A 24,413-nucleotide genomic window follows, 5' to 3' on the forward strand; every position below is an offset into this window, starting at 1 on the left:
TATGAAAAATTACATTTTGAAAACAGCAAGTCTCAGCACTTGGTAGAAAAACCATTGTTGAACTTGTTATGATCTTATGAGAGAGTGGAAAGTTTAATGACAAAACCATTTGTTTGAGAGAAAGAGAGAAATGGGCCACCTACTATAAAACTACGTTAGTGTCCCTTTAAAACTACCATTTCCTGCCTGAACAGTTACTCTACTATACAGACATTCTTTGGCGGACTAGACGAAGTTGTGCCCATATTAGGAAAGTGTTGAAAATTGTGTGTGAGAGAATAAAATGTCTCACATCAACACCACTCTACCCGTTCATCTTGGACAGATTTGTCATGTCAACGTTTTCGTTTCATTCAATAATTAACTGTCAATGAAACAGGGACAGATAATTGTGGATCAGTTAATGGGGTTTTGTGGGCGAATAGGTGAAGACGGTTTGGTCATTTTCATATCACAAACTAGAGATGGCTTGACAATATCTAGGGGTGAAAACAGAAGATCAGGGGCTGTGAATCGATCCCACATTCAAACCTGTCACCACACACGTCCCCATTTTTTTGTGAAAAGCCTGAAAATGATGTGGCCTATCCTGGCGACTTTTCTGTTGTGTGTATGAACCTGAAAATGAAAACCATTTGATTTACACACAACTACAGTAGTGCTACCGAGAACAGTGTCCCACAGGTGGGAACAGTGTATCTTAAATTAACTCCGGACAAAAAATGTATCATTGCTGTCACTCAAAGGTCCACAAGATTATTGGATTAGAGAACAAACCATAATACAGATTATTTTTACAATCCTATGTTTTAGACTTTTAGGTTGATGATGACTTAAAATGAAGCAGTGTGGCCCCTTGTAATAAGTGGTGACCAGCTGTGACTTTCTGTGAGTGATTTTCTCTTCTCGCATTGTTTCATTTAAAAACTTTCTCTCACACACACACACACACACACACACACACACACACACACACACACACACACACACACACACACACACACACACACACACACACACACACACACACACACACACACACACACACACACACACACACACACACACACACACACACACACACACACACACACACACACACACACACACACACACACACACACAGTCCCAGGTTGGAATTTATTCCACTCAAATATTTGAGGAGTTTTAATATATTGTATGACTTCAGCTACCTGCCGCATTCCAAGGCTGTGAAGATTATAAACCTGTTCTTAGTACAATAAGAAAATCCCTCCTCACATTTATTCAACTCACACGTATCTGGCACTAATCTTGTTTCACATTTCTTGTGGATGGTGGGATGATGACACAGACATCCAATAATAACAACAGCAACAAAAAAAGGAAGACAGGTAAATGAGGAGGCCATTACAGCGAGGGCTTTAATCAAAAGCACAGGCTTCTATTTATTGACCGTTGCACGCACATGAACAAGTGAGAGTATATTTAAACAGATGTAAACAGTACCTGCAACACAGAGGGAGAGAACACGATGTCTCCCTCTTCCTCTCACACGTACACACACACACACCTACGCACACACACATTTTGCATTACAAAGATAGAGGGGACTGTCTGAAAACACAGAGCACAGCAGGCCTCTTTGGTCAGCTACTTCAGACAAGATTCTCCAATGGTCAAAGCCGATCACAAGTCACCATTCAGAGAACAGACAGAGAAAAACACATTGGCAGAGCAGGAGACAAATACCAAAAACCTATAGGAGCTTATGCAGATTTCACTTTTTTTTTTTTTTAAATGAGTCAGTTGAAGAACAGTGGCACACAATTTTGCTTTTATATATTGTTCTATTTTTCCACCATCAGTGGAGGATGAATGATTCATGCTCTTTGTTGAGGACATGGCAACAGCTTTCACACAGCAATTAGTTGCAAACATTACATACTAAGTACCTGTTAAGTGGTAAGTATGAAGGGCGTGCCACCACCGTGTGGAAATGATTCCTTACAAAATAATATCAATGAACAAAACGTTATGTCTTCAAAATATATTTCTTAAATGTTCATTAAACCGACATGGCATCAAAAACATAAATAATAAGATAAAACAGACATAGCAATAAAACATAGACATTCTCAAAAGGATGAGTGCAAATGATTCAGCTTTTTTTCACATCATGGTTTCCCTTCTACAAAATAAAACTCAATAATAACACATATGAAAAGTATCTGTAAGTGGACGGGAACAGTAAATCATTTCCTGGATAATATTATGTCAAGAGGCATAGTATTATTAAGAGGCCAAAAAAAGGAAAAACTTTCATTAAGAAGTTCCTGCACAGCAGAAGATAACTGTGGAAGGAGAAGCGATATCTAAAAGCCTGCTCTTCCTTCCACCTCTATATCATCATCCCCAAGATACGAACACACACACACACACACACACACACACACACACAAACACACACACACGCACACACACAGGCCAAACTCTCCTTCCTCATCCATTTCTCTTCATCTATTTCTCATGCTCGTTCCTTTAACCTCATCCTCTTTCATCCATTTTGCATACACCCAAACATTTTTTTTCCTCTGGCTCACCAAGACGGGTAAACCGCAAAACCGTTGTGTTCAACTAAGTCACTGAGTGTTTCCCGGCTTCGGTCCACATCAACACAGCGTTGCCACGGCGACGCCCTATCAACGCTTCCTGTTGAACCTCCATTAACAGCTGTTATACTCCTCGCCCAAAAGAGACAAACCTTCCATTCTACATGTACACGCACAAAAATAGCCTTGACAGTGTAGGACAGACTGTAGTAAGAATATAAGTTAAATGTAACACGTCAATCTTTAAGTAACCTTTAAAAAAGTACTTGTTTTCATGCCTTGAAGAATGTTAATGATTTTGAAAATCAATCCTAAAGGACAGCATAGGAAAAGCATCAAGCATATAAACAACTATTGTTGTTCTGTTCTTGAACTCACCACATTATTATCATAAATAATTCACTGCATCCAGCTTCAAATGTAAATACTTAATTTTTAGTCTTACATGATTGTAAAATTGTTATCTTTGGGCTTTGCTCACTTTTAATGGACATTTATAGGACATCTGATGTTCAGTTAATTAATCAAAACAAAACAACAGATTGCAACTGAATCAACACTGGAAATAATGATTGGTTGCAACCCAAAGAAAATCAGAAACAGAGTCAATCAATTCTCTGATTTGCCAAACTTAAAGTCTCAAAAATACCTGTGTGCTTACCAATAACATGGTACAAGTTCCTTCAGTGTCCAATTCATTAATGCATGTCTGTCAGGTTTATTTATTCTTCTATTATTCTTAACAACAATGCAATTATTGTAAAAATGCCTGCACAAAGCTAAATGAGTATGACAAATGTGCCCCAGCTTAAAATACTTAAGCTCTGTTGCAAAAAAATAAAGAATATAAAACACTTGAATGTCGACTGCATTTAGTTTTCACAAAAAGTCAGAATGCAGGAAAGAGATGGCACAGCGCTTCCTTCATCGGGATCTCGCTCTCAGAACGACAGCGCTTCGTTCAGTTGCGAGCGACATCAGCTTCTAAAATAAAGTCCCTCTCAATGTCACAGTCAAAGGTCAAAGAGAGATCCACGACTTTCACTGCCAGTGGCATTACATCTTTACACACTATTTACAGGCAAACAGCACAAACTGATGGCCCAAACACCCGCTGAGTATATTGCTACCTTATGGACAGAGGTGTCTTATTTTTTTTTATTTTTTACAAAGGAAAATTATGACTGCATGACCGCCCATCGTCCACCCTCTCTGCCCCCCAGAGGTGATCCCATACGGGTCCGCAGGCGTAAAGACTAGAATTCCCAGGCACTTGATTGTAACCAAATGTTCAGTAAAGTTGTCCAATGGGGCAGCATGTCTCTGGTGCACAGAGACAAGGCAGCAACATTCAAGGTCAGACCCAAAACACAAAAGCCCTCAACCTCACATACGAAGAAAACAACAGGCATCCTCAGCATGCATATCAAAGTTATAGTCTTGTGATATACTGTAAGTCGACAAATTAAAAAGTGGTTGGTTCTTGCATTTACACACGAACACATGCTGCTGGACTTCCTGTGCAATGCTACATTAAGATGACTGGCACACAAATTTAAGCCAAACTAAGAGAAATTTACTTATGCCAAAAAATCTAACCTGCAAATAAATAAGACTACAGTATATTACAGTTTTGGCAGATGCCAGAAAAGTGTGGAAACGAGCAGAATGACAATGAGGTAGAGACAGTGATTTGTCGCTAGAGGAAGTGGGAAAATGTAGCTGTGAGGAAATGCGTGGTTAAAAAAAGAAAAAAGAGGAATGAGGAAAGGTGTCAGAGCAAAAGATGATTTGGTGGCAGAATGGAAAGAGAGACGGGTACTGGTCTTTTGCTCGATGGCCTCGGGTCAGTGTGAGTTGGACGGTTGTCTGGGTTCTGCGCTGAAAGACTGAATCTTTCTTCTTCACATCCGCAGGCGGTGGTGGGGGTCTGTGAAGGGCGGCTCCGAGTCATCCATGGGCAGCACCAGGCGTGTGCCCCTCATCACCAGCTCGTGATCTCCGTACGTTAACTCCCTGTCCAAGTCATCAGAGGTGGCGCCAGCGAAGGCCGGACCGCCGCTGGTGTGGGCACCTGAGGCATCTGTACTGACTGTGATGTCGCCATAAGTCAGGTTGATGTCGCCGTCGGACAGGATGAGGTCAGAGTCGTCATCCTTCAGCTGGCATTCATTCTGGTGGAAGAGGAACGATGTCAGATACTCCCATCAAAAGTCACAGAAACAAAAGTACAGAGGATTAATCTTCTTTATCCATTAAATTAAATAAATTCTTCCGAATAAAACGTTTAATTTCTGCCTTGTGCTTGTTATCTGATCCTCATCAGCCGAGTAAAACAAAACTTTTCAAGCTGAACCTCTGTGCTTCATGATTTAATTTTTTTTTCCATCGGTTAATACAGGATAAAACCTTGACAAATACAGTTTGGTCAAAAATAGCTCCGGTATCAGCCCGTGTCTGACCTCATATGCCTGAGGGCTGGTGAGGAAGCGGGCGAGGGGGCCGCAGCAGGGAGGCAGAGTGGCCGTGAGAGGGGGGCCGCTGTGAGTCAGGATGGGCTTCAGGTAGCTGCAGGGGGGGCTCGGGTCAAGGACGGTATCACATAGAAAACATGCTCTGAGAGAGTGAACAGAAACAAACTGAGACCCCAGTGTAATGTGATGAATGACTACTGAGTAGATAAGAAAAGCCTGTGTGTCCTTGTTCAATTTAAAAAAGGACCAACGGACAAATTTGAACAAATTTAACTAAGTCACTAATGTCATGTTAATATTGCATACTCAATTAAAGAGGTCATTTATCTTCAAGCCTGCACAAGGCACGCCCTCTGCTGTCTGACACTGGGAACTACAGGCGTCACCACTGGTCTGGGGGATATTACAGTAGATGCCACGACAGTAGCTCAGCTGAAATCCAGTAGCCTTTGGGTTATGCAATTGTGTTGAGTTTAAACGAGAAAAAAATTGTACAATGTTCATTTTTACATATTATTTATAGTTGTTGTTATTTATAGGTTTTGTAGTTATTGAACTGTATGGAATAGTTTTTAATCATCACCCACTTCTGTTTCAATTATTTGTGACAGTATGAGGATTACTCTTCTTGTGTTCCTTTATCTTTTTATTTAATCATTTTAGTTTGTAGGCATGTTATGTTTTAGAGGGTTGCCATCTGTGTGTAGCTCATAAAAGTGCTCTATAAATCAAATTAATTATTATTATTATTATAAAAGTGACAAACATGACAACAACTTATAAGGGTTAAAATTTTAAAACACCCCCAAAAAATGTAACCCCCCCCAATTTTTGTTGATAATACATTTTGCTGCTTGACCTTTATGACTGATAAATATAACAGTCACTTCTCACCAAAGGATACTTGTGGTCAAAGTTGTACCAAATTCTGAAAAGCCAAGCACTCTCGTGTTTGGTGCTTCTTCTCTCTGATCCTTCAGTGATGCTCATCTAAGAAAGAAAACAGAGCATGATGTTTTAAGGTCATTTCTCTTTGGTCACACTATGCATTGGTCTCATTGTAGAAAACCGTCTTTCACAAGGGACTGACTCACGGAGTTATCTTGATCAGAATCCACTCCCACTCTGGGAACACACAAACAAACAAAAAAAGTAAACACATGTAAATCGTTTCAGTCAGCAACTGTTAGAGCAGGGAAGTGTTGAGAAGCACGTTTTCCCTGTTTAACAAGTTCCTGAGCCGCAAGGCTCCATAAAAATGTAGGTGTACCACATAGACAAAAGCCTTAAGCATTAACCAGAGCAGGGCCAAAGGTTATATTCAATTCTTAATTCTTGAGGAGTTTGAACCTGATAGGATCTTCCTCACTCATCTCTGTTGTATTGACGTGACCCCTTGTGTTAAAACGAACGCTAACTGCAAAATCGAGTTTAACCCCGGGGTGGCCCGGGACCGGGGTGGAGCAGGAGAGGCATACCGTATGCGCTGGCAGGACAACATCTGGGTGGTGCCACCTCCACAAATCCACACGGTGAAGAAGACCACGAGCAGAGTGGTGGTAAACATCATCTGACGGGCGTATGTGGCCGTGTCCCTGATGGACAGGGCAAAGGTCATTGCTCCTCGCAGACCTGAGGAGCACAGCATCGACCCAGTTATGAACAAATAGAGACTGCGAGTTTTTATATATGACAAATCATGTGATCTCTGTTGTTATTTCATCAACACAGTGCAGAGGCCTCACCCTAACCCCTAAAGCTCAAGTCTTATCATTGATATTATCTTTACAGAGGTTACACACGATAAATGTCTTCTTGTATCTGTACACCACTAACCTGCAAACATCATCATGTGCTGAAAGTTGGATCTGATCTTGTTGCGTCGTCCCAGATTAAGAAGGAATGAGAGAGGGTAGATGTTCGCAGCCCTTCCCAGGAACACTGCCAGCTGGGTGGGAAAGAGGTTAAGGAGAGGACAACAAAACAAGCTAGTTACCTCGGTGACCCCTCAAATCAATTACCATTGCTTCTTGGTGGTTCATCGCAATACCGTGGGAACTTGCTGAAAATGGCCGAGGCTCCATATTTCTATGCTGACACTGGCGTGACTGAAAAAGGCTGAGACTAAGCAGAGGTTCATCGTGCTTTGTGTGCACAAGGTGCAGCGGTTACAAACGCAAAAGATACAAAGGCTCCAACGATGAACATCGGATTAAAGATGTGGTTCTGGAAGGTGAACAAGGTCAGACCCATGTAGGAGAAAATGAAGTTCTCTGCCAGGAAATTCAGCAGTTCAAACAGCTGCAACACACGAGAAACAACAGCAGATGACATTAGAAGACCTTGGTGGGTGTGCACTTAAAAATAAAGATGAAAATGAGACTTACCAGGAAACAAAGTTAAACAAACTCAACAGAAAAATACATGTGGCCTACATGGCTTTGACTAAATTTTTTTTTTTTTTTGAAATATTTAAACATTTAAATAAATGATCTTAATTCAACATTTTTAAAAAGAAAAAATATTTGGACTTAGTAATAGTTTTTTTGGCAAAGCAGAGTAGTTACTGTTTCTATCACATCACATTATACATTTCCATTGCTATAAAAAAATAACTGCCAGTTTCAAAACTTCAACTACTTTTAAATTAAAGGCACAAACACAACTCAGTACTTGAAGCATATTGAAGAAGAACAGAAAGAGCAGTGGTGCTGAAGTCGTAGTCCAGGTCTGACCTGTTTGGTCCTGTCCTGGGACTCGGGGGACAGGTTGTTGAAGGTGTAGTGGGCCTGAGTGATCCCACAGAACAGCACTGCTACCACACCTGCAACACACCAGGAAGGACCGGGGCACAGGGAGAAGAACGGCACAGCATTAATAACACAAGCATATTTCTGGGTGGATGATGAATTTACAACATTTTTTTTATTTCAATAATAAAATGGATCTCTGAAGAAAATCTCAGAATTGTTGCTAGTTGAGGCATACCACATGTTCTCCAGTTTAGATACAGTCTCTGTAGCCAAATGAATAATCAAAGAAGTGTGGGTGTGTGTTACCTGTGAAGCCACAAGCCTCAGCCAACAGGAATGTGCTCCATGACATGAGGAAGAACAGAGCCGTCTCCAACAGCTGGAAATCCCTCAGCTTGGTGAACTTAGTCACGTACAGATGACAGTCAAGGAGTCATCCGAGACACTCGGGCACTGTAAAGTCACTTCATTCAAATTTATTGAAGGGTTAAGAACTATTTTTTCATAAAAGAAAAGAATAAAAATATCTATGTGCTATTGCAGTGAGATGATTTTATTTGTGTCCTTGTCTTTATTTTAAAGTAATGTCCACTGAAAGTGAATTCTTCAAAAAAGAAAATGTAGTGTGAACAAGTCTCCTTAAATTATTTTATTATATTACTTCCATCAAGGGGGTTATGTTTTCACCCACTTCTGTTAGTTATGTATTTGTTTGTTTGTTAACAGGATTATTCAAAAACTACCAAAACGATTTACAATTAACTGTTAAATTGACGAACCCATACAATTTTGGTGCCGATACAAGTTAAAGGGCAGATCTAGAATGTTTTCCTCCCACCTTCTTTAAACATGTTTTATGACAAATAAATTAATTAGATTATGAGACGCCACTTCCTTTTTTCCTTCATATTTCTATTAAAATAACTAGATAATCATGTGTAGCCGGATTGTTTGGCCTTGGGGGAGGTAAAGCACTCTGCTGAGTGCCATTCTATTTTTTTTTCTCTACTTCTTTACATAAAATAAGGCCTAACCACTTAATATCAATTAAAACTGTTCTAATTATTTTCGCAGTGTGATATTTTACACAAAATCATTTGTCACAGAAACACTGGGTCTGATCTGGATCTTGTATCGATAAATAACAAAACAAAAGGATATGAGAGCAGTGAAGACCCCGGTGGCCACTCCCAAAGCAAAAGAGCCGCTGAAGACTCCGAGGAAAACCCCAAAAGATTTCAGCATCGCCATGACCTCAAAGGTGTGACTGTTGTCTCCTTCTGGCTGGTACGCCACTATAGACCTGACATAACACAAAATGCAACATTAGACTATTTATGCAAAGTGTAAATTATGCCATAAATAAAGACAAACAAGGTTGATTAAGTCCTGTCACAACTTATTAAGCTGAAGTTGAAGCCTGCCTATCGAAAATGTAGTAGTAAATATGTCAACATTTTATAACTTCCCACTAAAATTGATCTCTTTGAATAGGATACTAACAATTTTTAAAAGATGTGCCTCTATTGCTAAAGAGGCTTTCATAGAAAAAAAACTCACTCATGTAAACTGGGGGACTTGAGATAAAGAGAAAAGCAGAGTTGGAACAAGAGAGTGACAGAGTGAACTGCTGCTATCATAATAACCAACAATGAAAAGAAAAGAGGGATCTCTAACAAACCATGTTCAGGGAGAAAGAGAGACAAACGGAGCGTTCTACTTCCTCTAAAAGACTTTAGTCCATATAAAGAGTCTGCTTTGAAAATCATGTGGATGGAAAAATTCCAGTAATCAGCAACACAACAAAGTCATTGACTCTGTGTCGCAGCAGAGTATCAACACTGAACCATCTCAGTAAAGTCATACTCCCAAGAAAAGTACCAGACTTCTCATCTAACTTGGATCAAACAGCTTTTGAAACTGATTTAGCTTCTTGGTTTGAAACCGGAGTCTGCGATCAAAGGGATGTTATCGCAGCAGAATTATTACATATTTTGCAGGCTAGTTGTCAAAATGAGAATGCAATAATAAAAGTTTTTATTTTTCAAATATTCTATTGAGCCAGCTTTGTGAAAAAATTTATTCCGAGAGGCACACCTAACTTCCAAATAATACTTTCAAATACTACTTGAACCAAGTCTGACATCAGTCCTATTCACCGTCTCCACTCACAGCCCCCACACTCACAAAACAAATCACCAGGCATTTTGTCTCTGAGCCTTCTCCTTGACTTGTGTATATACAGTACCTCCACATATAACAGGAATGTGTTATTAGGCTTAGACAAATGAATAAATAATGCTGTGCATCTCCATTTGAATAAACCAGAGTGTGAAAACAAATGGCCAGTGATTTGTCATGTTGGTCCCAAGGCACCGCAAAGGCACACGATGAAATGCTCTACTTAGTGCACCCGTTCAATGGGCTGGTCAGAGTCTCTCCGCAGGCACCGGCCCCTCCGCTGTGCCTGACATTATGATTTATAATTCTGTGGGAATAATTCCATGTAGAGCAGGAGACAAGGTTAGCTTAGGTACCACATCTGGTTTAGCATCAAATTACTGAGAAGCTGTTATTAGGTTAGTTGAATGTCACTGTTGGTTAACAGATTAAAATGCATCCTCACGTTTCCGTTATTTCTCTCAAAAAACATCACTGTGCGTGATGTCAAAAAGACAGATGACTTACGAGGACAGAACCACGGCCACGGCATCGTTGAGCACACTCTCCCCAAACAGAAGGGCGTACAGGTCCACGTCTACCTGCAGCTCGTTGAAGATAGCCAGGACCGTCACTGAGAAACAAAGGGAAACACAATAAATTCTTCTCCACGTTAGAAATGATCAAAATAATGATTCTCATCACCAAGTAAGATGCAAGAGCTTCAGGAGCTGTGGTCCAAATCTATACTTTTTTTGTACTTCTTTTTTTCTTGTTCCACGTTTGGTTTTGATTTCATTTTTGTTGGATATCATATAATTTACTATATTCTAATACAGAAAAAAAACATGATGATGAACTATTTGGGAGCCAATAGATAAAAAAGGAACATTATTCATACTTTTGGGGATTTGATATTTGAGTTAATTGTAAGTGAAAATACTTTGCCATGGTTATTTTTTGTGTTTTCAGGGCTTTTTAACAACCTGCTCTGCACCAGTCTTTTCACTTGGTATCAGATGTGGACAGTTTGACTTTGTATATTTTGTAGAACAATGACAAATCTCAAGTTCTGCGATGAAATGGTTTTGCCTATGGCCCGTCGGCCAGAATGTGTCCTACAAGCTCTCATCAGTTCCACAGCTTAAAATGGATCCAGAGGACCACGACGAGTACCTGGGTCTGTGGCAGAGACGATGGCTCCGAAGAAAAGACAATCGGTGAAGAAGAAGTCTCCCCCCAGCTGTCCGACCTGCTTCATTAGCATCACACATCCGTACATCAGCGACCTGACGGAGGAGTAGGAGGTGGTTTGGCAAAACATCATAAACAACACAGGCAATGACAATTGACAAATGGAAATTCTGCTCTGGCATTAAAAGAATTTTGTGCATATTTTGTAGCTACAAAATAAAGATGTATGTGTGAAATTAGAAAGATGTTCATTGTACTTTTTTCTGCTTTTTTTGGTAAATGAATATTCTTACCCGATAATAAAACAGGAAATAACTGTTCCCATAAAAGCATAAGCTAGGATGGATCCCATGTTACGGAAAAAGTGTCTCTGAAAGACAAAACAAACAATAACAGGTGAACACTCATTCACACACTGACTCTAATTCAAGTGAGTCATCGTAAATGAAAACATCAACTATTTATAACTCTTCAAACGAGGAGTGGGAGGATTTTATCATATTAATATTGGAAACAGGACACTGTTTCATTGACCATCGAGTCAAACGAATGATAAAAATATTAACTTTTTAATTAATGAGCATTTATTTTTGATGAAGAAGTAGACAGAGTGGCTGAAATATTACTGTACCCTTTTCAAGCTGTAGCCTGCGTGGAAGATGATCGGTGGTAGAAGAATATTGAAGAACACTTCAGGGTCAAAGGTCACCTGAGTCACACAAAAAACAACCATTATTATGTAAAATTATCATCAAGTATTTTTCAACATTTTTGACACAGTCCTATATTTTCCTTTAAATCAAGCTTTGGATTTCATAACTTGATTCTGTACTGTATAGAGAGACACTATTTAAAGTGGAGAATTGGGGCGATTCAAGACTGAAAACTAAATAGTATATGTCACTAAGGTTGCAATTAAGAATTATTTTGATTAAAAATTTATCTGACAATGATATTCTTGATAAAGGATTCATCACTTTGTCTGTGAGATGTCAGAAGTGAAAAAAATAGCCCATGATTATATCTTCTAATGCTTGTTTTGTGCAATCAGGTGACAAAGAACAGCGGCAAATTCTCACATTTCAACAGCTGGAATCAGAGAATGTTTAGGAATTTTCATTAAAAGTAACAGAAATGTTAAACCGATTACCATAATAATTCCTGATTAATTTCATGTTGATTGTCTTATCATTTCATTGACTAATTGTTTCAGTTCTGTATTTCAAAGTTGCAAAATAAACAGAAGAAAGATATAAAAGAACTTCACAATACATTCATGAGACATGCAGAAATCAATACAGCGTCTTGTGCTGAGACAAACTTCGGCCTGACAGAGACACGAACATCCGTACCTTTCGCAGCATCTCATTATCTTGCACGTCGTTCACCTCGTTGGCACCGATCTCCCCTTTCAGAGTGTACTCATAGAATTTGCCGCTGACATTGACCAGCAGAGTTGCGGGGCTGGCATTAACGGGGCAGCTCAGCGTGACGTTGCTGATGTCCCGAGGAACATGGATGCCATACCGTAAGACCACGCCTACGAGTACGCCTGCGGAAAAAGTAAAGAAATAAAATAAAAGATAAAAAATAGAGGACAGGAAGGGAGAGTTGATTAAAGAACAAATACATAAAAGGGATGTCACTGACAAAGTAAAGTTGCCGTGCTCACGCTTCAGTGGCTGCGTGAAATGGCATTTTTGAGGAAAATACATTTTAAAATAGTACAATTCTTCAGCCAAACTAAATGTCATATGCTCAGCATTTGCTGTAAAACTAAAGTCCGGAAAACATCCGTTTGAGGATTAACTTTCCCGTCAAATTTATGCCAGGTGAATCAGGAAGACCACATGATGAAATATTGTATCAACAAGATCAACAAATCAACCAAAACTTTGTTTAACACCCAGCACGGCCACATTACAGGTATGGCTGATTTAACCTGTTTAAAAAACAAACATGTGAGTTGACTTCCTTACAACGGAAGTAACCAGTGAGCGAGATGTCAGACCAACACCTTCTCCTAAGAAGGCCTGAATTTTTCACTTCAGACATTTTATATCGCCAAGCAGAGCTCTGTTCCACTTCAGTTAGTAACAAATTACCAAGTGAGTGAGTGTGCAAAATACATCGACCCAGAAACGGACGCCTCTACACTGAATGCAGTCGTTTCTATTGTTATTAACCACAGCTCTGCTCTTCCTAATATGACTGATCTAAATATCTGCTTTGGGTAAAAAAAAATGGCCCACCAGGATGCAGAAGTGAAACCAGCTTGGTCGGGAGGACTGTGGGTGAGCTGATTGTTGAATGATTCAAAACTAGTGATTGAGCAAGAAAATATAACACGATTGCTACAGCACGACCTGCGTCTCATCCACTCAGGTGATTCATTAAGAGGAGGGAGAGACTCAACCAATGAAAGTGCAGTGAGAAGTACTCAGATCTTTAACTGAAGAGAAAGCAGTAATATCACATAGTAGAAATACCCTGGTAAGTGAAAGTCATGCATCAGAAGTTTTACTTCAGTAAAAGTGCAAAGGTATTTGCATCAACATGTACTTTAAATCCCCACAAGGAATCAGACAAGTCGTCACCTACTACGATTATACACCAGAATTGCTTTTTTTTGGATCATATTTTGTATTATGAATCTGCATCTACAGAAGAAAGGGAAGCAGAAGAAGTGGGAAGTAGCAGATGAACTTAGTGACTTTCCACTGGTTGAGCAGACAGGGTTTATTTTGGGAGTCTGAATTGGCTGGCTATTGCACATCCTGCTCAAAATGATTAACATGAATTATTATTTCTTGGCTTTACCAGGCCACAGTGTAGAACGTTTTTTTTCCCCCCATGCTACAGTAGTTGTCTCTGACTAAGCTGATGTCCTCTTCTAGGCATGCAGATGAGGCTGTTTGTGTAACTAGGCTTGTCAGCCTGCAGCATGTCCCAGGAACAACCTGGTGAAATACTCGCATGCGTTGCAGCCTAGCAAATAACATGCAGTCATTTCAAATCTAATCATCAGCACACAGAAATACGATTGAGTGGGTCAGCCTCTCAGCGTCCCTCACCATAGATCATCGCCAGCCCAGTTTCGTGCAGGAACCTGAAGCGCCGGTGTTTGAACAGCCATATGGTGAGGATGGTGAGGGTGAGGAGCATGATGAAGATGAGCAGGTCCGCGCTGTCCTGCCGGTGGCTCTCCTCCGCCTGCTTCTCGGTCACGATGTTCTCCATGGCACTGTCCTCCTCCTCCCGGGGAGAGGATGCTCGGCACACACAGACGCACACAGACAGGCTCACCAGCAGCGGCAGCAGCCGCAGCGTCCTCGTCGCCCTCCGGCTTCGCGCGCCGCTGACTGTCACTTTGAACATCACTTGGTCCGCTCGGCGGGACGAGCGCTGCAGGTGTCGTCGTGGATGAGAGCAAACTTCAGGGCAGATGTTATCCACGGAACTCGGAGGGAGACGAGGGGGAGCAGACAGGGGAAAGACGACGGCAACAGCGACATCGATCGTGGCCCGGAAGTGAAAACTATTTTTTTCCAGAAAGTACTCGGTTTTCAATTCGATGTAAAAGTGCACACACATAATGTTGTCATTTTTAAAACGGCCATAACATATACACCTGAGCATAAACTATTGCGTGTAAATTATTCGACATGTGGATTAACAAGGACACCAATTTTGTCGGTTTTCACGCCGTTTTTGCGGAAGTGATGATACTAGTTCTAACAGGTGGCTCTTATTGTGAAATGTTCCGTTTTTTATCGTCCAAGACCGGAAGTGAGATGAAAAGATAAATAAATTTATCATATCAGATAAATATTGGCCATTTAGGCTTTAACATGAGATTATAGATGAACGATTAATAAATGGATTTTGTAGAAAATAAAAATAAAATAAAATCTGATCTCACCCGGGGGATATTGTTTTGTTTCAGTTTTTAAAAAAAGATTATATATATGTATGACAAAACAAAATAGTACAACAATGCAAAAATAGCCAGCTACAACTTTGATATATATATATATATTTCTTTTTTATAAATAAAACATTTGAGTCTCACTATGGTTATGCTTTTTTACTTCTCTCGCCGGCGTCACAAATCTCGCGATAGAAAATAATAGACGGGGAAAAAAGTGTGGCGTTTTAGTTTATCGGAAATCATGACTCTATAAGAGTTAAACATCTCACATTAAATAATTTAATCGTTGGAGGTGGCGTACGGCTTCAACAACTGTTTTAGTACATATTATAATTTTTATATATAATCTTTATATATTTGTCTTTCTGTAGTCGTGGATATTGCATTGATTTAAGATATGCAATGGAATGTGTGTCAGGGGTGCTGTAATTCCTTGCAGCCAGATTTTCCGAGGAGGACTTGAAGGTAGCACGGGGCAACACAGTAACCATTGGCGCTGTAGTGTCTGTGATGGTTGTGTTTTTTTCCTCACTTGGTGAAACGGTGTCGAATTTTAAATCTGAATCGTAATATTCACGACTTCTCTCTTGGGTGCTTCACATCTGTGGATTGCGCCGTCCACATTACAAAGAACGAAGATGACATCTAAAATAAAAGGTACGTTCAAAATCCTACTGTTATCCCAATGCTAAGCTAGCGGTAGCTGGCTAGCTCTCTCTCTTTTGTAAACACGCTGCCACTGCTAATGCTGTTGCGTTGGAATTATGTAATCATATTAATATAAATGATAGAACAAAGTTACAGGGATTTAGCTGCAACGTGTGAAGCTCTGTGTCGTCAGGTTTGAAGCGGTTTTATCACGTGTGACTGTGGTAATGTGTCCAGTTCTCTGTAACCCTGCTACATATACACGATCTATTACGGTTATACAACCGGTGACTGACAACCTTATAATTTATCATCTCCAAGTGACTGGGTGTTTTGATCTGAGTTTTGCGCTGACATTAAGTAAGTTATATCATAGGGTGTATAGGCAAAACAACGGACTGAATGTATAAAGGGGAAGCTGTAACACACTCAATGAGTATCAAGAAGAATGCTACAATGAAGTGGATGAGGACATATTAGAACACAGGAAGCAGAAATGAAAAGCAAGTGCCCAGCACTCTTCAAAAGGTCATAAGGAGATGGGAAAGTGTTTTGATGTCACCATTTCCTCGGATTGTAATTATAATTGAAGCGTGGCAGTTGGAATGATGGAGGTGAAGTTTGGGTCAAGAAGACCAAGAATACTCTGTGAGCGAACTGCTCGTAGGGTTGCTTGAAAGGCAAAAATCCATGTTTAACCGCAGAAGACCTTCTGCAAGATTTAGGAGACTCTGTAGTGGTGGTGCACTGTTCTGCTGTGCAGCGACACATAAGACCTTCAAGGAAAGGTCATCAGACTAAAACCCGTCCTGCATCATCAACACAAAGTGTGGAGGGTGCCCAGACTTTTGCTTCAAACTCTTTTCATTTTGTCATTTTGAATTTGCATGAGATGGAAATAAAGTCTTGCCTGAAGCAGCAAACAAATGCGTCAATTGCCTTTTGGAAATTAAAATCTGAAAGATATTCACAGTAAAGGGTACTCAAACTTTTTCATGCCACTGTAAATATGATTCATCCAAAGACCAGACCACCCAAATAGTAACAAGCTGCCTTTCTTATGTTAGTTCTGCATAGACAAATTGTATTAATACTAGGAAGAATCAAGATAGATTTGACCACATATTTCACAGTATGTTTCTTGTGAATTTGTGTACATTGTAGTTTCAATAATACATAACAAGCACCAAGTAAGGGATTTTTATTACTTTGTTCATGGTGATGATGTCATTTGATTCTAGTCGGGAAGGTCGGCTCCAAGAATAAGGAGGACGCCCCGTACGAGCTTGAGAGCCAGTTTGTCCTGAGGCTGCCTTCGGTGAGACTTACACTCGCTGATGAACTTATTATAAACATGATAGTAACTGTGATCGTTTGGTGGAAATGACATATGGATTTATGTCTTTACATTTGCAGGAGTATGCTTCAACTGTGAGAAGGATCGCCCAGTCTAGCAGTATGAACATGAAAGACCGACTCACCATTGAGTTGCACCGTAAGCTGTTTTATCATAGTACTGGTGTTGAGTGTAATGTCACTATTTGAACACCTGTTTCATTGGTTTCAGTGATCAGGTTATACATTTAAAGTCATTTTTGTAACTTGTTAAATGTGAATACTTCTACAGTGAACCAAACATTCTTGTGCGTCTTGCAGTTTCATAGGATGGAATTGGCCTTTTTATCATTTTGTATTTTCTGTTTTTGTTGTGATATATTAAGAAAAGCTACTGTCATTGTTACCTCCAAATAATCTCACCCATCTGACCTAAGGCATGTGTGGAAAACATTCTTCACCCGCATGTGCCCTCGTTGTTTTTCAACTTAACAATGACAACTGAGTCCGAATGGCAGTGGCTGCTACAGTCTCACAACATCTCATTATAATCCATCATGTCATTCCTCTTATTTGTAGCCGACGGTCGTCATGGCATAGTCAGAGTCGACCGTGTCCCTTTGGCCTGCAAACTGGTGGAGCTACCCTGTATGATTGAGTCTCTGAAGACTGTGGACAAGAAGACATTTTACAAAACTGCTGATGTCTGTCAGGTAAACCACTGCAGTGGCATTAAATTGGATGTCAGAGTTTCCAGTGTAGGATGTCATCCTCACTGAACACATTTGTTGGTGTCCACGTTTGGGATGATAATGAATAAAACCAGATTTCTGCCAGATAGAGCAGCACTGTGGCATTAAGTTTAAGGTGTGGATTGGATACATATTGCAAATAAAAAATGCTTATTGTAAAAAAAAAGGAATCTGCAAAATGCTAATTACAATGAATCATTAATTATGAATTTTGCATGGTTCAGATGCTGGTGTGTACACTAGATGGAGACCTTTACCCTCCTTTAGAGGAGCCAACTGGCACCGACCCCAAGAGCAAGAAAAAGGACAAAGACAAGGACAAGAAATTTGTGTGGAACCACGGCAGTGAGTTGACAACCACCTACACATGACAGTTTTTGAGCTGTTCCTGCTGAAATATTGGCACGTCAGCAGTTCAAGGAGTACAGTTTCCCCACCACAGCTGACCGAGCCACATTGACTCCATTAATCCTGTTGTTTTTCGTCTCCAGTCACCTGCCCCCTGAAGAACACACGCAAGAGAAGATTTCGGAAGACTGCGAAAAAGAAGGTTGTGGCATTTCCATTTCCCCTTCAGCGTTCCCCTCCCCTTTCCCATCCAGCCGTTTAGCATCTCATCTGATGATCCCTCTCTTTCCAAGGCTCTCTTCCAACAGGGCATTTACATTTCATAAAACAGGAACTGTGGTGAAAGGGAAAACTAAGATTTACATATAAATAAAGCCTTTCCATCTCACTTTGCCCCAAAGGCATGCAAAAAAAAAGCAATTTCACTGTTGCTTTGATCAAAGTAAAAGAGATTGTGCATGAGCACTACACTTCTACTTTGTATTTTGAATAAATCTCCCTGAAGTTGCAGAGCCAAGCCATATTGATTTGGCCCCTTCTGTTTTAATCGCTAATGTGCATGCTGGCATTCGACCAGCTGCTACCTTTATGTGTGTGTGTGTGTGTCTGTGTAAGTGAGAGAGAGAGAGAGAAACCAAAGAAGAGAGCGAGAGAGATGCCACTTACAGTACATGTAACGGATCTCCCTTTCTATCCACAGTACATTGAATCTCCTGATGTGGAAAAGGAGGTGAAGAGATTGCTGAGCACAGATGCTGATGCTGTCAGTGTCCGTATCCTTTAAGCCACCTACTAATATTCTTCATGTCAAAAAAAAACTAACCCCTCAGCCTTCTTAGCAGCATATAGGTCTTACTGTTGTGAATTTTTGGACAAACAAAAGCTCACTCTCATCTGACATCCATCGCAGGTTGATCTAAGGCCCAAGTGGATGTATCCTGACTTGACTCTGTCCGGTCCCCCTGTGTGAGCCATGCACTTTGCAAGCAGGCTAATAATGCTCTAATGAAACTCTAAACTTGCCTGACAGAATAAGAGCACAGCAGGGGTGCTGTGAATGGCTGCTTGCTGTGGATTAATTGAGATGGACTGTTCATTATCATTGCTTAGTTGGTCACAGCGAAGGAAGGTTCTAATTATAGTTTTGGAGAGTTTGCATGCAGCAGCCGACATACACATGTGACACTAATGAATGTTAAAGTTACAGCAGTTTCCCCTTGGGAATTTATCTGGTTACAACCCTTCAAGTCTACATCAAAGACAGAGTCTTGAAGGATCTTTTTCTGTAGGAATCTGAAGGGCTCAGAGGAACCTTCACACTGTGTGTTGACCTTAACCCATGATGCAAAGGGTGGGAAATAATAGCAGAAGATGAGTCCAAGGAGGCAGAGCAGCACGGCTCTCTGGCAAACCTGGACTCCTCCCCCGGCACCTCGGGACACAAGATGGGTCATGGGTCCTCTGGTAAGTGACACATGTCTTTATCAGTAAAAATTTTGGTCAATAAGATGTGGCAGGCTTATGGCAGTGACACGGCCGTGTGTCACCAACTTGACCACATGGTCTGTAGAAACTCAAAGCAATGAAGTCAGATCAAAATTTGAGGCCAATATTTAGTGAGGCCAATATTTCCGTTTGTCACACTTTACTGGAATGTCACTCTTTATAGCTTTTGTCCCAGCGGTGTGAAATGGAGGTAAAGCACATCGAAGCATTAGCATTATCTTTGCCTCTACTTTCCCCAGGGGATCTTCTTAGCCCCTTGGTGCTCAGTAACTGCTGGCACATAGCTTCACCAGCGAGGATGTGTGCACGGATGGCATGACTGATATTTCATTTTTTTAATAGCTGAAACCACTTATTTGCTTTCTGCTTTGTGAATGTTTGATGCAACAAGCTACTGTGTTGTTAGTTCATGCTTCTGTGTCTTCTACTGTACCACAAAGTGTTTGTCAAAGCTTTTCTTTGCCATGTAACAGAAGCTGCTCACAGAAGCACAAGCATGCAGCGTGTTAGGCGTCCTCTGTAATAAAACCTGGTGGATGCCATGTGAGAGACCATATCCCGAACATCCTCTGTTTTTTGTCACCATACTGTTGTCTCTGTGGCTTACATCAAACCCAAGCACGTCTTCTAAATTCTCAGTTTCCATCTGTGTGTCCATGTTAATATCAATATCCCGTGACCAGCCCAGCGTGACGAACTGAGGGAGATCTTCAATGACATCAGCAGCTCCAGTGAGGACGAGGAGGACGAAGGGGATCGGCACGAAGACGAAGACCTGAATATCATGGACACGGAGGATGATCTGGTCCGACAACTCCAGGAGAAACTCAACGAGTCTGATTCTGCTCAGCATGAAAGCGACAGAAACAACCAGATAGGTGAGAGGATATTTAGATGACATTCTTTAGATACAGATCTGGAAAATGATATGTTTTATTTAAATGATGAGCTTATTGAAGAATGAAGATAATGTATCTTTATTTAACTGTGAATTTAATCAAATAAGCATCTTAAGTGCTTTATCAAGGAAAATTTCCAAATATTTTGTCTTATTTATAATTTTGAATTGAATCTCTGGTATTGGACTGTTGGTTTGACAAAACAACCTGTTTCACAGCCACACCTTGGTCTGTGGAAAAATCATTTACAGATTTTCACTATTTTACTTCAAGTTATAGAAAAAAAAAATATTGGATTTATCTACAAATTAATTGTGAATGAAAATAGTTGTTTGTTGCTGCTCTGTTTACGTGGTGTAGTATTTGATTTTGTAAAATAACATTTATGTGCTTTATCAAATTATTTGCAGACCAAATTTTCAGCTTAGAAAAAGCTGGTGAATTTTTTTAATGAAATGCACATAGAAACTTCTAGAATCCTTAGATGTACTTATATGTCCATATGGTGGGAGGTGCTTATGTAGTTGTTTATGTACGTTAAAGTGAGCATGCACACTTGTTTACGCAATGCTGGAAAGTGAGTCTGATTCTTGTCAAAGCAGAGGTCAAAGATAGCCTCAGCCTGATGTTTTAATCAGTGCTGAGTTTTCTAGGCCAGACATTTTAAACAGACACACACACACACTATAAGATGAGTATCCCTACTCTGATGTAAATACACCTGCCCGCAGAGACGCACTGATAGCTCTCAGCTCTCCTCCAGTCTGATCGGCGTTGTGGCCCAGCGTGTAGCTCACATAGCTGTCCAGTCTGACGGCTCAATGCCTCCTTATCAACATACATGGAGCTGTTGGTGAGCAACATGCTTAGCCCCCCTATATTTGTACAGCAGAGCTGTTCCTGGTGTGTCGGAGTCCGGCTGTGCCACGTATTTGGCAGTGGCAGCTGTTCAAAGTTATATAGGATTGGTCTGCACTGATTCCATCCTGCCTGATTATGCATATTATACTAGGAGCAAATTGGCCATGGGGGAGCACGGGGAGGATGTATGCAATTATTATGGAAGGTAGTTGATGGCGGTGGAGCCAGAGGTTGTTGTGAGAGACAATCACTTTTTCTGGATGGAATGAGAACCCTGTGTGAAGCCCAGAGCAGACTGATTTAGTTGTGTGTTTTAGCGCCTCAGCCTGCCGGCTCATGTCCTTTTAAGTGGATCTGTTGTTCCCATCAACCGCAATTTGTCAAACAGAAATGGAGGCATCCTTGTGGTTCAGCAAGCGGAGGTGCATATCGTGTCCCCCTGGTTTTATGCATGCAGTCTCACTCGGAAATTGTTTCTCTGTTTTTCTGTTAAGTCTTCACTGCACAAGAAGGCAGAAACGTAAACAGGTGTGTGTTTTTTTTCAATGACAGCTGTAACACGTGAACCTCTTGCTCTTCCCTGCAGTTATGGAGTATCAGGTGCAGATCAACAGCGTCAAGGCCAAGCTTCAGGATACTCGCGCCCGGAAGAAACAACAGGAGGAGCTCATTATGAAAGTGGAAAACCAGGCTCTCAAAGTAAGCCGTGAACACACACACACGCCCTCGTTATTTTAACCGCCGTTCAAAATCTAGGTCTTTTCGGGCAGATACATAAACAAGAACATGCAGATGAGCTTGGAGGCAGAAGTCTTCATGCAGCATAAGTTTTCTCAACAGTGATGTGAAAAAACCCTGCTGATTATACAGTATTGGAGGCCATTATTTTGTTTTTGTCATTTTAAAGCCCTGACAATTCATTTTTCTGCCAAGCACTCTTTAGTGGGGACTTAACAGTGAGTGAAATACGAGCAGACACGGCGCCTTTTACATTGCCATTTAGAGCTCGTATTGCTTGGTGTTTCGGTGCCGACAAAGCCCGTTATTATCACAGTCGCCGGGAAAAGGTCAGCTGTCTCTGACTGGCATTCCAAGTGGCCTTTCTGTCAGGGAGGAGATAGCGACATGAGCAGCCCAGGCAGACACACATTTGAAGCCATCACAATTTAATGAGTCTCTGCATGTCGACTCGAACAAATCCTGTTTGTCTCTCTTTCTCTCTCTCTCTCTCTCTCTCCCCCCTCGCAGAACCGTTTCCAGGCCTTGTTGGACGAGATTATTCAGCAGGAGGAGCGGGAGATGGAGCAGGTAAGAACCTCCTCGCAAAAAGCAGAGGATCAGTGCTCACTGTGAGCTTTTCTACAGCTTTCAGCACTTTGCATGAATTGACCTTGTATAACTGTCAAATACCATGTTAGCAGATGGCATTGTGCTCGCTGTCCCTTTTTGAACCCAACGGTTTTTCATGCCTGTCAGAGCAAAGTCCAAATTTAATCACGTGAAATTGAATCTGTCAACAGCTACCAACAGTTTCCTGTCATGGAATGTCATGACATGTCACGGGTCATTGTTTGTATTGACAAATGAAGGCAGCAAATTAATGTTGAGATACATTTTAATTATCGTCTACTTACCTGCCAATCACACCGCACGGCTGTTGATCATCAATCACTCCTCTTATTTTCTGCATCTTCTGCTCCAACAGCTGGCCTCCCTGCAGGAGCAGCTGGACTCTCTGATAGAGAAGTGACCACCAGGGGGCAGCCTGATGTCATCCTCGACCACATGTCTCTCACACACATACACACGCACACACACACGCACACACACACACACACACACACGCACACACACACATACACACACACAGACACACAACACACAATGAAGACGAGCAGGCCTTCCTCATCCAGGGAGGAAAGAGTCTTTATTTCCTAACTTGTTGTGTCATTCGTTTCAATTTGTCATTTTTCATACGTTACAAATGCAGCATAAAGATTTTTTGTATTAAAAGTGAATAGCTTTTATTAGGTTGACCGACTTTGTTGTTACTTACTATCAGATGAACGTGTTTGTTCAGCTCAAAGGAGGTGAATGTGGAGTCTGTTTTGCTTTCCATCCTGAAGAACAAAATCTTAACATTTCATTGCCTGTATGAAGAATAAATTACAGTGATACACAAGAGTCAAGAAGTCTACTTGATTGCATGTGGGAATAGATTTCTATGTGGATAGTTATTCAACTGGGTTTGTATCTTTCTTCCTGTTTATTAGTATGTTAAGTTTCCACTACTCTCAGTGAACCATGCCAGGATGAATTTATTTCCCTAACATCAAAAATATCAAATTTTCCATCTTTGTTGTTGTTTACCTTTCCAGACAAAAATAACATGGGAGATACTAAACTTGTACTGGAACCTGTTATTTCAGTGAACATCAATGACAAACGACATGTACGTACAGTAGACGTGTGTCTGCGTCTGTTTCCATCATAGACTACTTTCAGGGGCGGCTTGTGGAATTGGGGACAAAAGCCATATCTGGCTAAAAGCTGCTGCTTGGGTCAGTGGTCAAGGTTAGGGTAAGTCTCAAGTTAATTAATACAAGTATATGTAATGTCCCAAAAAGTGACCTATAACTGTGTATGTGTTGTTCTGTCATAGGCTACCTTAGGGGACAAAATCAGACTTTAAACCAGTTGATCTGGGACCAAAAGCGTGTCTCACGTCCATGTAAATACCAAGGACAGATGAAGTGAATATTATTGATTATCTCAGTACTGTCGCACCTGTCGAGGGATGGGATGTATTAGGGAGCAAGTGAACAGTCAGTTCTTGATGCGTTGGAAGCAGGAAAAATGGGCAACCCTAAAGATTTGAGCGACTTTATGACAAGGGCAAAATTGTGATTGGCTGGATGACTCGGTCAGAGGCTCAGAGCATCTCCAGAACAGCAGGTCTTT

General features: G+C 40.8%; 2 protein-coding genes across 2 annotated transcripts; one reads left to right on the forward strand and one right to left on the reverse strand.

Annotated features, from left to right (window-relative positions):
• Positions 1-1,378: 1,378 nt before the first annotated feature.
• slc9a6a (solute carrier family 9 member A6a) lies at positions 1,379-14,914 on the reverse strand. Its single transcript, XM_035650648.2, has 16 exons — positions 14,247-14,914; positions 12,525-12,724; positions 11,804-11,881; positions 11,466-11,542; positions 11,155-11,267; positions 10,507-10,612; positions 8,980-9,121; positions 8,125-8,230; positions 7,801-7,889; positions 7,253-7,366; positions 6,902-7,013; positions 6,544-6,697; positions 6,160-6,190; positions 5,970-6,055; positions 5,054-5,159; positions 1,379-4,765 (listed from the first exon to the last, which is right to left on the reverse strand). The coding sequence occupies exons 1-16, from the start codon at positions 14,809-14,811 to the stop codon at positions 4,496-4,498; spliced, it is 2,349 nt and encodes a 782-aa protein (XP_035506541.1). The 5' UTR covers positions 14,812-14,914; the 3' UTR covers positions 1,379-4,495.
• A 646-nt stretch (positions 14,915-15,560) lies between these two features.
• taf7 (TAF7 RNA polymerase II, TATA box binding protein (TBP)-associated factor) lies at positions 15,561-23,636 on the forward strand. Its single transcript, XM_035650649.2, has 12 exons — positions 15,561-15,760; positions 16,993-17,069; positions 17,168-17,246; positions 17,666-17,799; positions 18,063-18,183; positions 18,330-18,388; positions 18,887-18,959; positions 19,537-19,650; positions 20,376-20,570; positions 22,039-22,151; positions 22,701-22,760; positions 23,158-23,636. The coding sequence occupies exons 1-12, from the start codon at positions 15,742-15,744 to the stop codon at positions 23,200-23,202; spliced, it is 1,089 nt and encodes a 362-aa protein (XP_035506542.1). The 5' UTR covers positions 15,561-15,741; the 3' UTR covers positions 23,203-23,636.
• The last annotated feature ends 777 nt before the right edge of the window (positions 23,637-24,413 follow it).

The sequence above is a fragment of the Scophthalmus maximus genome, chromosome 9, assembly GCF_022379125.1.
Source record: "Scophthalmus maximus strain ysfricsl-2021 chromosome 9, ASM2237912v1, whole genome shotgun sequence".
NCBI classification, from domain to species: domain Eukaryota; kingdom Metazoa; phylum Chordata; class Actinopteri; order Pleuronectiformes; family Scophthalmidae; genus Scophthalmus; species Scophthalmus maximus.